The 12,874-nt window shown below is 49.3% G+C and overlaps 1 protein-coding gene across 3 annotated transcripts in view; it reads left to right on the forward strand.

The window, feature by feature from the left end:
- The window catches only part of SPTB (spectrin beta, erythrocytic), a 138,384-nt gene that overhangs the window by 52,396 nt on the left and 73,114 nt on the right, over positions 1-12,874 (forward strand). Inside the window, exons 1-2 of one of the 3 annotated variants that reach the window (XM_023232391.2) lie at positions 3,961-4,106; positions 6,543-6,741. In XM_023232391.2, coding sequence (XP_023088159.2) covers positions 6,594-6,741 — 148 coding nt within the window. In that variant the 5' untranslated portion in view covers positions 3,961-4,106; positions 6,543-6,593. Of the gene's footprint in view, positions 1-3,960; positions 4,107-6,542; positions 6,742-12,874 lie in introns of those variants that run through there. The other 2 variants (XM_023232409.2, XM_023232401.2) reach the window with 2 other exon arrangements.

Below are 12,874 nucleotides of genomic sequence, written 5' to 3' on the forward strand. Positions count from 1 at the left end.
ACCATGGGAAAGGGTTGACTTTTATTCTAGGTTCCAGTTGTGCCTAGGGCATATGACTGTATTTTACAAATTTAATTTATTATTCACTGCCAATTTTATCAAAGTTTTTATTATACAAAATTTCAAGCATAAAAAGTAGAGAGAATAGAATCATGAACCCCCATAAGTAGATCACTCCAAGCCAATAACCAACAAGTGGTTTCCCACTTGTTTCATCTGCTTCTTATTTTGCTGAAGCACATTTAAACAAATCCCAGACATCATGTCATGTCCCCCACTACATTTTTGAGCATTGCAAAAAAAACCTCATTTTCTTACATAACCATAATGCCATGATCACATCTAACACAATTGACTAATTCCTAGGTACCAATCAATATTGAGTCTGTAATTCAGATATCCCTGATTGCCTCGCAAATGTGTTTTTTTTTTTAATTCAAGATCCAAACAAGGTGCATTATATTTGATTATTACATCTCCTGAGTCTCTTGATCTACAGCAGTCCTCACTCCCTGCCTCTTTTTTGTCTGTTTTAATGCCTCTGACTTGTTGAAGAAGCCGAGTCAGTTGTCTGCAGAATGCCTTACATTCTGGGTTTGTTTCTTTGCTTCCTCATGTGGTTATTTATCTTGATTTCCTATAATTCTTATAAATGGGAAGTTAGATCTAAAGCTTAATTATTAATAAATTCGGGTTCAACTTTTTTGGCAAGAACATCATAGGTCATGATGTCCTTCATGTTGCAGCATGTCAGGAGGAACACGTGTCTAATTGTCCTGTTCTTGGTGGTACTAAGATTCATCAGTGAGTTTGGGTGTTGAAAACTTGATCCCTCCATTGCAAAGTTCACCCATCAACCTATTATCTGATGGGTTTTTAAAATCTTTTCTGAATCAGTTATTACATTATAAATATCATTTCAATGATGATACCAAATAAATTATTCCAATCTATTCTTGACTATTTCCAATGTTGAGACCCCACTACCTCCTGCAGTTTTCATCAGAGAAGAGAGAAATTACTATAGATATTCTGCAAAAGTCCTCATGGCAGAAGAGAAATTGGGCATCCAACTTTTAAACTCAACTGCCATAAAGTGTTACTTATTCTGGGAGAGGAGGGCAGTGGCTGTCTTGAAAGAAGTGAGTTGGGAGAGAGAAGAGGAGGTAGGACTGGGTCACAAGTGTCTGTAAGTGTAGATATTGAGCCCAAGAACCCCCATAGAGGATAATGTTTGAAAACTATTAGGTTGGTGGAAAAGTAATTGTAGTTTTTACGATTGAAAGTAATGGCAAAACCCACAATTACTTTTGTACCAACCTAATATGTATATAAGAGTATCATCTCTCCTCTCTCCTTTAATGGTTCCCAGTGGAAATTTGCCTCTCTGCAGGATGTGAAGTGCCAATAGATACTATTACGTTAGAAGGCTGATGGGCCAGTCCCTACATCAGAGCTGAGCACCTGTTCCTCAACCAAATCCTATAAGAACGGTTGGAGTTATGATCCCATCCACCCCCACCCCTATTCCAGCAGCTGCAGCATAACTGGAGCCAGTTCTTGGTAGGAGATTTTTCCATGATGAGGGTGGACAAGTTGCGGCATGTAAAGCCCCTGCCGGGTGACAGAAACTGGAGTAGAAGTGTCTGGTAAAGGCCTCACCAAACAGCAGTGGACCAGAATGACCAGGATATTGCAGATGCATGGAGATCCCTGAGTAGCAACCATGGGTAGTAATCTTGGGACTTTGAGCACCCCAAACCACAGTCCATCAGTGATGCACTAATAGCCAGGCTTCGTTGGAATGGGAACTGCAGTGTGAAAAAGCAGAATGTGCTCTGGGGAGGGGAAGCGGCTTGTCCAGGAACTGCTGGTGGTGTCCATTGACTGGAAAGGTCACCCATAGATGGCATGCTTATCTGGGCCACACCATTGCCCCATGATACTGAAACTCCCTGGTTCTGCTGTCCTGGTAGCCCCATGCTCAGTCTTAGCCATATTGAGACTGAGCTGTAATTTCTAGGTGGAGATGTCTGGTAGGCAGATGGAGGTGCCAGACTGGAGCCCGAGAGTAGGGAGGAGGTAAGGGCTGCAGATAGATTTAGAGTAAGTACTCTGCACTGCACGTTTTATTGCTTCTCATTCTAGTGAGTGTGTGCACGTGTGTTTTTGTGTATTTAACTATTCTTTAAGGTGCCTGTGAATATGCAATGCAATTATGATCAGAGGGAGAGGAAGGATGTTCCTTTTTTGGTGATGGATTGACAGAAAAATTACCAGAGAAGCTTCAGGATTTGATCTCCTGACCGGGTTGCCACAATACCAAATTATGTTAAAAGCAGGTTTGAGGTAGCATAAGGGGGCAGGACAAACTAGAAAACAGGTGAGGGGGTCAAACCTTACAGCTAGAGAGAAAATAACAACAGAGTGGAAGGAGCAATACTGTTTAAGCAAGACAGTGTCCTTGCTATTGCAACAGCCTGCTCCTCAGCCCTGCATTGCCCTGTATTCCCCTGGTTTCCCACTTCGGAGGTAGATCTTTGTGCTTTGTTGCTTCTCACTTTTGTATGACACCGGGAAGAGGAGAGGATGCTGTTTACTTTGTTATGGGACTAGAGGATGGAGAAAAGAGAAGAGCTGCCTCTTCTGCTTGGGGCTTTGGCGAGGGCTGACATGGGTTCTAGCTTGGGCTCCATCAGCACCCTGCAGGCTGGGAGAGGAGCTGCTACCACCACTTCCTCAGTTCTTAACCAACCCAGGGAGTAACTGGACATAGCATGTAAGGTTGAGGCTCCGAGCCTAGCATCCGACCTCAGAGACGGATGTGAAGAAGGTTGGAGCTGTGGGTTGCATCAGTGATACTGTGAAATGCATTAATAAGTATATGTTCCTTCTGTGAGCTGAGTCCTCTGTGTGATCGCATGAACTTTTCAATGCTGAGCTGTGGGCAAGCCTTCTCGGGTCCCATCCTACTCAAAATATAGCCTGGGGTCAAAGGGTGGCAAAAGGCAGGTAAGGATGACTCTGGACTGTGCATTTAGAGCTGCTAGACTGGCAGGTGGATGGATGGATGGGGCAGGTGGACCTCTCTGGGCACAGAGTCACAGAGACCAGAGAAGACCCACCTGTACTTTGACAAGGGTCAGGTGGGTTCACAGAAGGAATTTGGGGGGACTTGCGAGTGAGTCGGGGAATAAATGAACAAGGAAGTACTTATGCCTTTTTTCCTGGGTTTACTGATGGGCCTGAATTGCAATTTAAGGTCTAATTTTAGCCATGTATTTGTGGTCCTCTGTGACTCATGGAAGGCCACTCTAGATGCGCAGATGACTTATATCCTTGAAAAGGAGACCAGATCATCTCATCTCCAAGTTCCTCACAGGTAGCAATTTAAATGTCATTTCCATGACTCCGCATTTGATTAAGTGTCCCCACCATGAGCCCCAACATATGCTGTTTTTTTCAGTCATGGTCGTCTCTTTATAGCCAGGCCTTTGAAGGGCCATTGTAACAGTATGGAAAGAGACATGGTGACACTGAGAATGGGTTAAATCTGGTGTTGGACAGGCATATCTTCATGTTTGCTTTTTGTTAACTATCTGTAGCTTTGCTGTTCTCTTATTTATTTCCTTCCTGCTTCTCACACCTGATTCTCCTAGAGCTTCCCTACCTGCGTGTACTGGCCCATCCCATGACCCCCTTGACTCTGATGGAATGCCATCTGGGCAGGGCCTGGGGTGGGCATGGCAGGCGAAGAGGGGCACAAGGAAAGGGGCCTCACTTTCGTTTCTGAACCATCTTTCCTTGGTGTTTGTTTTCAGGGACCTGACTCTTTCCAAAACAAAAACAAAAACAAAAAACTCCAGCTGTGTATTTAGACACACATATACATCTCTTCCCATTCCTGGCAGAGCTGCTGCCCGGCTGCTGCCTTCTCTGAGCCGTGGCCACAGGAGGGATGGCATTTTTAAGCAGGATGAATTGCTGTCAAGCCGCCGCTCTTCTGCACCCAGGGCCATCAATCTTGTCTTGAATGCCGGGACTGCTGGTCGGCCTGCTCAGGCTCATCTTTCTGGGGCAGACTTATTTATGGAGCCACAGCAAAGGTAATCTCACTCTCCAGCCCCACGGCCCGGGCCTCTCTCGGCCACTCTTAAAAATAGCCTAGGACGAATAGGAGAGCCAGAGTCCGGTTACTTCCTGCACTCAGGGTCTGATCTCACCTCACCTCTTACGTCTGGCAGCTCAGCCCTTCTCAGGCGCTGCTGGACAGGCTTCTGGCCCTGCAGGAGGTGGTCAGCCTGTCAGTCCCTCTCTGGCTCAGAGACCAAGTCAGTGGTAGTTTCTTAAGGGAAGTAGGGAAAGGCATGGGGCCAGGGGCGGGGGCTATCTTTCCCAGCTCTCATTGCCCAGCCAGTTGGGTGCGAAATCTCAGTCCTGGAAGCAGCAAGTCTATCTGCAGAAGAGGACAGGCTGTTCAAAGGGACAAGGATGGCCTTGGGCACAGGCCTGGCATCATGGGGTATCCTGTGTTTAGGGGCATGACTGGTTTTCCCACCTTGCACCTTCCCTTCTCTTGAGTCCTGGCTGGGAAATGCCCTCTGTCCCCATGCACTGTGTCCTTTCCCCACCTGCCCTCCTGAAACCTGTTTGGTCGAGGGGGATAAACTGCACTCCATTTTGGCCTTTGGTCCCAGCCAGTCATTCCCCAGATGACCCTGGGGAGGTCTCCTCCTGCAGCAGACCTTGGTTTTTCTCCCAAGGCAATTAGGGTGGGTAATCCTGGCTCCTGTCTTACCTCAAAAGGATGTGGTGGGATGGATTCATCAGGTTGGGGAAAATGCAGTCTGAAGTGAGTCTGTATGTGAAAAATAAAGCTGTAGCCCTGCTGCCATCTCATGCTTGGGCTGGTGAATGTGCTTCAGTGCCTCCGAAAGCGTGTGCCTGGTGGGTGTGCGTGTGTGCTGGTGTGTGGCAGTGTGTGGGATGTGAGCCAGTGTGTGTGCTGTGGGTGCACACACCCACGGAGGGAGTGGTCTCCCTTACAGCTCACTGGCTGTCAACCCCCGTCACGGGTCTGCCTCACAGCCTCCCCACCTCCCGCTTTGCTCTCTTGGATGTGAAGGCTCTAGGTCCCCTGTTCTCTTACAGACTTGATCTTGGAGTCCCTTAAGATTCCCAGAAAGAGAAGCGAATGGCAGGTACAGATGAAGAAAGCTAGTATTGTCCTAGGGCCCAGGGCATTGAGACCGAGCCTGGCCCCCCTGGCCCTCTCCTCACTTTTCTCCCTGATCCTACCCCTGCCTTCCCATCACTTCTTAAGGTTCCCAAAGCTTGCTGTGTTCTTTCTTACGTTCAGGACTTTACACCTGCTCTTTATTCCCTTTGCTTGGACTCTTGTCCTTTCCCATCTGTCACTTCATGGGTACCTCCAAGCTTCCTTTAGGAATAAGCTTCAACTTCCCCTCCGTGGCACCAGTCCCCACCGAGTCCCCACCTAAGCCAGCCATGACATACATCACACTTTCTTGTAGTTGCTTGCTCAATTGTGTGTCTCTGCCACCAAAGTCCAAGCTCTATGGGGACATGACCTTTCCTGTCTTGCTTGCCCCTGCCTAGTACAGTGCCTGCCACCTTGTTGGAGCTTAGTACCTATTTGAATTAATTGTGAATGAATGGATGAGTGAGTAGGAATGATTGATGATGGGTGAGGGAAGACCCAGTGCTCCTGATGTGCTGGTTCATCGCATGGACTCACAATGCATGATTCCGTTGTCCATGGGATGCCCTGACTGCCATGCGCTTGATGGGACAGCAGGCTCCTCTGGGTTGCTCAGTCTGTCCTGGGATTCAACAGGAGACCTCATCTGAGCACCTGGTCATGTTCCAAAGAAGCCTTAAAATGCAAGGTCAGCTTTCTGAATACCAGCTGCTGGGAAGGAACTCAGAGGGCTCTCGAAAAGCCTCCAGGAGGAGCGAAGTCCCCCCAGTGCAGCTGCCCTGGGCTGGTGGCATCAGTGGTGGCTTAACTCTCTCATCCATCTCTCCCTATGGTTCCCATTTGGGTCAGACTCAGCCTACTTCCAGCTTCTCCCTTCTCCTGACCTGTCCCCGTCTCCCCTACCAGGTTAGGTCCTGGCCCAGTCCGCAGGGTGAAGGTTGCTTTCCTCAGCTAGTGCCCCGCAGCCTCTGGCTCCCGGGAGAGCTTCCCCTCTCCCGGGGTGCTCTCCACGGCGGGGCGGCTGGTCTGGAGGAGGCAGCCGGCTGCGACTGACATCTCCACCTGCTGGCCGTCCTGACCCTTGCTACATGCAGCTCTCTATCCCCGCCACTGCCGCCTGTACTGTTGCTGCTGCTGCTGCTGCTGCAATATTTTATAACAAACGACCCAGAGACCCGGGTAGGAAGCATGCCCAGGCAGATGACACGGCGTGCTGCTCCCGCCAGGATCTACTCACATTGGATGCTCCGAATAAGTTTCCCCTGAGAAAAAGTCCGAGCGGGTAGAGAGCTAACCCTCTGACTGTGTTGCCGTCCCCCAGGGATCCTTCCATGAAGACTGAGGCAGGCCAAGCTGCTAAGAGCCTGCTGACATGACATCAGCCGCAGAGTTTGAAAATGTGGGTAACCAGCCACCTTACAGCCGGATCAATGCCCGCTGGGACGCCCCAGACGACGAGCTGGACAATGACAACAGCTCAGCCAGGCTCTTTGAGAGGTCCCGGATCAAGGCCTTGGCAGGTACTGTTTGGGGCCACAGGGGTTGGAGGGCATTCTCGCAATCACAAGGTTCACGGCCCTCCCCACCTAGTGTGGATCCTCCGTGTGTGTTGGGTGAGCCCTGGCATGGCAGTGATGGAGACATGTTTGCCAGGCTCAGGGAGGTGGGGGTCCCCTTGGGAGGGAGCACAGGCTCTGGCAGCCTCTGCCCCCAAGGGCCTCTGAGAAGCAAGGAGGTGCTGAAGCTGGGACCAGGTGGGGCCTGCCCTCTGCCTCTGTCCTGAGTGACCTGCAGCCAAAGTGAGAAGTACAAGAGTCTGGGCAAAGCAGTGTCTGAGGGCTGCACAGCCAGGCGCAGGTACACAGGGCCTCCGGTTAACCCTGATTTCCTGCCTAGGCCTGGAGAGAGGAATTGTCATCCTATCTGTGGTCCCAAAAGGAGTGATTGGATAGGAAATCGAGAGCAGATAACATCCTCGCCACTGCTTCAGGAAGGATTTTCTTGATGAAACCTTTCATCCTTAAACTGGAATTAGATTTTTGCTTAGCAGGTTCATAATAGATCTTTCTGTCTTTCTCTTTCTCTGTTTCTGTGTGTGTGTGTGTGTGTGTGTGTGTGTGTGTGTGACTCTCAAGAATCAGACCTCAGCCGGTAGGGGGAGGAGAAGCCATTTCTACTAGAGATTTAAGATATTCTCCAGCCTCTCTCTCTCTCTCTCTCGTGTGTGTGTGTGTGTGTGTGTGTGTGTGTGTGTGTGTGTGTGACAGAGAGAGAGAGAGAGAGAAGATGGGGGTGGAGAATATCTTAAATCTCTAATAGAAATGACTTTTCCCCCTGTTGGCTGATACCTGATTCTTGGGATTTTTTTTTCCCCAACTCCTGTGAGTATTGCCTCTCTGAACTTGACCCAGGATAACTATATTCCGACCCTAAGCCCTCGGCCAGTAAGAAAGGCGGAGTTGCATGGGGTTGTGTGTGTATGTGTGGGGGCTGGGTTCCTTCCCCTGATCCACCAGTCAGCAGCCCACACTGGACCTGTTTCCCTCTCATTGACTATTCCTGTCTTCCACCTCCTAAGAAGACCACAACCTTCCCCATAAACACTGTCTGGAGTGATTCTCCCACTGCCCCCATACCTTATGGCCCAGATTGAAGGTTGTAGTAATCCTCTTCCACCCTCCCTCCCTGCACTCAGCTCCCAGATACCACAGTCCCCGGCTGATCTTGAAGCCTGAGCAGGGCCCTGGACCCTCTGGGACCATAATGACCTCACACCTTGGAGTGTCTGGGCCTCTCATCCTGGGAAAGGAATGCTGCGGTGTCTCATCTCCCTTATCATGACAAGGAATCCACCTGGGTCTCACTCTTCACCACTGGTGTCCTTGCTCTTTACAGGAAACTCTCTTTCTTCTTCCTTCATTTCCTTCTCACCCTCCTTGACCCCACAAAATTCTCCCTTGGTTTCCCTTGGGGACAGACCATAGCAGTGATCCATTGCTTTTGTATGCATTAATTGAAGCCAACCAAACTTGGAACCATTGGCTTTGTCAGTCTGGTTTTACCTTCTTATATCTCTGTGCTGGCTGGATCTAGCTGCAATGACCCTGGTGATGCAGGTGGAGGGAGAGGGTACCATATTCCGTAAACTTTGCCAAAGCAAGGTAAAAGTGGGGACCGGACTTTGTGCAGAGATCCTTTTATCTTTTTTAAGAAACCAAGGTAAATTCTATTTTAATAGTTACTTGTTGTACTCCTACTATGTTTAAAGCTAAACCCCTGGCCAAGCGTGAAAAGGGAGAGGGGAACCACAGATGAATTCAACATAGTGTCTGTCTCTCAGGAGTTCACAATCTATTAGGGAAAAATGAACTATGTTCACAATTAATTAGCATGAGAGGAATTAGAGAAGAACTGTAGGAAGAGCACATAAATTAAACAGCAATGAGAGAGCCAAGGAAGAGATGCAGGGAGAAGCAGGGAACAGTTCATGGAGGAGGCAGCCTTTGAGCTGGGAACTTATGTGTGTGTGATTCTGGCAGGCAGAAGGGCCCCAGGTTTCTCCAGTTGGCCTGTGTGTGCTGTTGCCAGGTCTGATGAGCTGCTTGGGAAGTTGGTGGAGATACATTAAAGAGCCAAGCACAAAGCCGGGCATGGTAGCTCATGCCTATAATCCCAGCACTTTGGGATGCTGAGGTAAGTGTATGGCTTGAGACCAGAAGCTCAAGACCAGCCTGGCCAACATGGCGAAACTCCGTCTCTACTAAATTACAAAAAATGAATAAATAAATAACTGGGCGTGGTGGTGCATGCCTATAATTCCAGCTACTCAAGAAGCTGAGGCACGAGAATCGCTTGAACCTGGGAAGCGGAGGTTGCAGTGAGCCAAGGTCATGCCACTGCACTCCAGCCTGGTGACAGAGCGAGACTCTGTGCTTAGTGGTCAGTCCTAGGTTGATCAGGAAAGAGCATTTGCTGACATTGGCTGTGCCTAGTTGAGCCTACGCCTCACCAGGAGCATGCATCTGACTTACCAGAGAATCTGAATACCCCCCAGGGAGAGGAAAAGCCACAGAGTGTAGAATTGTATGCCTGGGCCTTAACGATTCAGAACATCTGGCCAACAAGTAAACATGCAAGTTTGAGATCCTTTCAAGATTTTCAAAAAATGAACAACCTAAGTGGTTACTGGCTTCCTTCTCCTGAGAGTCCACTCTAGGTGATCTGGGCTTGAGCTAAAGCTTTGGAAAGGTCTAAATAGAGTGGCAGATATGCTCATTCTGCTGGGTAGGCAAAATGGAGAAAGGGAGCATGTCAGCCTTCCTAGTCTCAAAGTCTTGACTTTTTTTCCCTTTAGTACTGTCACTGGGGCCACCTTAACGGCCTAGGCAGGGGTCAGTCTTTCAAAAAAAACATTAGGGGCCGGGCGCGGTGGCTCACGCCTGTAATCCCAGCACTTTGGGAGGCCAAGATGGGTGGATCACGAGGTCAGGAGATCGAGACCATCCTGACTAACACGGTGAAACCCCATCTCTACTAAAAATACAAAAATTAGCCGGGCGTGGTGGCGGGCATCTGTAGTCCCAGCTACACGGGAGGCTGAGGCAGGAGAATGGCGTGAACCCGGGAGGCAGAGCTTGCAGTGAGTGGAGATCGCGCCACTACACTCCAGCCTGGGCGACAGAGTGAGACTCCGTCTCAAAAAAAAAATAAAAAAAGAAACATTAGGGAGCTCTCAGCCACTCTCCCACTTACAGGAATATTAAGGCAAGGAGGGAATTCAGCCCTGAGTTGCTTAGAAGATAGCAGTGACCTGCTTCATAGGGATATGTGGTAAAGTAGGGGAAATTGGCCTGGTATCCTCTTCAGAAATGGAAGGTCCTGGGGTGAGGAGGAACATGTCACAAGATCCAGATTCAAGTCTTGATTCCGCCTTTAGTGCCACCGCAGTGGAGGATCACTGACTCCTTTTCCATTTTTATAAAATAGGGATGATAGTATTTTCTCAAGGTTGTTGTGAAGAGCAAATAAGATAAAGTTTATGAAAGTTTTTATTAATAACAAAATGCTAGGTGAATGTTAGATAATGTTAGTACTAAGAAAATTCCCCATAGGTGTTTTCTGTCCTTTCTCTTTTCCCAGCTTCAGACATTCAAGATCATAAGCTTGGTCTTTTTCCTTGCCTGTTGTACCTTGGCCTGTTCCAGGACCTGTTTCTTCCTTCTTAACCCTCACCCTCCTTTGCCTCGGAAGTCTGAGTTGGAAGAAAAAGCCAGAGACCAAGGAAATCAGGCTAATGTTTGTGCTTGGAGCTCTGGGCTCTTTCTCCTTCCCCCAGACCTGATGCCCATGAGATGAAGCCCCATGCCGTGCAGGTCTCTCTCTCCATAAGACTATCCGGTCCATGACCCTGGCTGTGTCTCTGCCATCTGACTGGGTGACATGGAAGGCCCAAGAAACCTAAGGATGATGGTCTCGTCAAATGCTTTTCCAGAGGAGACAGTTTCTCTAGGTCCATCTCCATTTAATGACCTATGGTTGGAAGACCTGAATTTGGGTGACTGGATGTGTTCTTTTCTGCCTCTTAAGTAAAATTCCTCTCAACTCCAAAGGAAATACTCCCTATTCTGCCTTTCATACCACTCCCAGGTCTTCCATCCTGGACCTAAAGAAACAAGCCATCTGGCTAATCTGTCCTAGTACATAAAAACCTGACCTCTCTCCACAATGAATGACTTTCTGTATGAAACTGGGAGTCGGCCTAACTCAAGTGAAAAGGAAGATGGGTAGGAAAATGTTGCAAAAGGCTCCTGTAAGGGGGTGGATTTGACCTTGGCAATGCCAAGGGGAGGGCTGGGATCCCAGCAGGAATATTTGCCCTGTAGCTCCCTGAGCAGATTTTAGCTTTTTAACATCAGTCTCTAAACTGGCCGCCTGTCACGAGATTAAGTAGCAGATAGCCCTGAGGCTTCTTCCTGGGCTGGAGACCATGCTTCTCTCTTTCAATGACTGCCACAGGCACCTTCCTACTTTCTAGACCTGTTTTGAGGGATTACAGGAAGAGCAGCAACTGAAAAGCCCAAGTTCCTATCCTTCCAAAAGGTTCCAGCCTTCATGTTTCAATAGAAAGGCTCCCCCCATCTCCTAGAGTCCCCCTAATTGTCACACAGCCCCATTTCTTCTCCTTCCCCTTTTCATACTGGGAGCTGCCAGATGAGCATTCGTGGCTGTCTGGATGAAGAATGAAGCACTGCAGGCTGCAGGGAACTTACCAGTCAGAATGCCCGCCCTCTGTCTCCCTCTCCTCGCCCCAGAGGAGGCATCTGCCTGCCTGCACACTCCTCCCCTCCCCGGCACCTGGGTACAGACTCCAGTGACTCCAGTGAGGACACTGCCTCAGGGTAGATGTGGCCCAGCTGGGAGAGCAGGGAGTGGAAGAACCCCGTGGAAAGATGCCCCAAAAAGAGAAGACCTGTGCATGAGCCTCACTCGCCTTTTCTCTCTTTCCTTCCCTCCCTCCTTCCACTCCCCTGCCTTACCCATGCACACAGCTTGGCCTCCGGCATCCTGTGTGCCGCCTGCTGCGTGATTTACAGCTTCTCGGCTCAGAGAGGCATCTTGCAGTGCAGGGAGCAGTCCAGAGCCTCCTGCAAAGAGCCTGTGGGAGACACAGCCTTCATGTTCTTTCTCAGTCTTCTTCCTGTTCTTTGGCCCGTGGAGCAATCACCCAAGGATAGACTACACAAGGCCTCTCATTTTAAAACCAGGTGTATAGAGATCTGTGTTGCCCATTCAGGTTTTGCCTTTACATTCAAATCCAAGTGATGCGGCAAGCTAGAGATGACCTTCCTTCCTGCATTGTCTCTTTGTAGCCTTCTTCCTGGAAGAGAGATGAGGTTGAGGGGTGAGGTTGGTTGAGGACAATTCCGAGACTGCTGTGGGACAGCAGGTGCACTACAGCCTGTGTGTCTGCACTCTGAAGCACATAGTTGCTGCCACTCTGAACCTTAACTGTCTTCTGGACCCACTGCGTGCAGGCCCCGAGGTTAGGTTCTGTGGCTGCAGACATTCCTCAGATGCTCCTGCTCCCCGCCCCCCTCCTTGGCTGCCAGGAACTCCCCGGGGAGCGTGGTAGAGGCCTTTTCCTGACTCTGCTGCTGAAAGGGCCTGAGAGTGTCCTCCGGACATGTTTGGCCTCTCTCTCAGACCCCTTTCCCCTTGTGTACAGGAGGATGCTGATCTCAGGTGCCCCAGTTGCCTAGGAGGGCTTTGTGTCCAGAGGGCGAGTGATTTCTCAGGGAGCAGGGCCTCACCGCCCTGGATAGGTATCAGTAGCTTCTCTGTTAAGTTGACAGATTCAGGTGCAGCTGCTGGAGAGCGAGGCGCCAGTTGTCCGTGGTTCCCCCATGTCTGTCTCCAGGTACCTGTAACCAACAAAGATGGTGGTGTCATTAGTGGGAGGTTTGTAATGTTTTCTTCTTCTCAGATTTCAAAACATAAAATGGAGTTTTATTTAGAGACTACATATTGGGAAAATATACTATCCACAGAAATAGCTATCATTGTCGGCAACCATTTTAATGTCAGAGGGAAAAAATTGGATCCGCAGCTTTCTCTGGGAGGTCAGCCATGGTGAGATTGTCCCCCGCCCCCACG

The sequence above is a fragment of the Piliocolobus tephrosceles genome, chromosome 6 (assembly GCF_002776525.5).
Source record: "Piliocolobus tephrosceles isolate RC106 chromosome 6, ASM277652v3, whole genome shotgun sequence".
Classification (NCBI taxonomy): Eukaryota; Metazoa; Chordata; class Mammalia; order Primates; family Cercopithecidae; genus Piliocolobus; species Piliocolobus tephrosceles.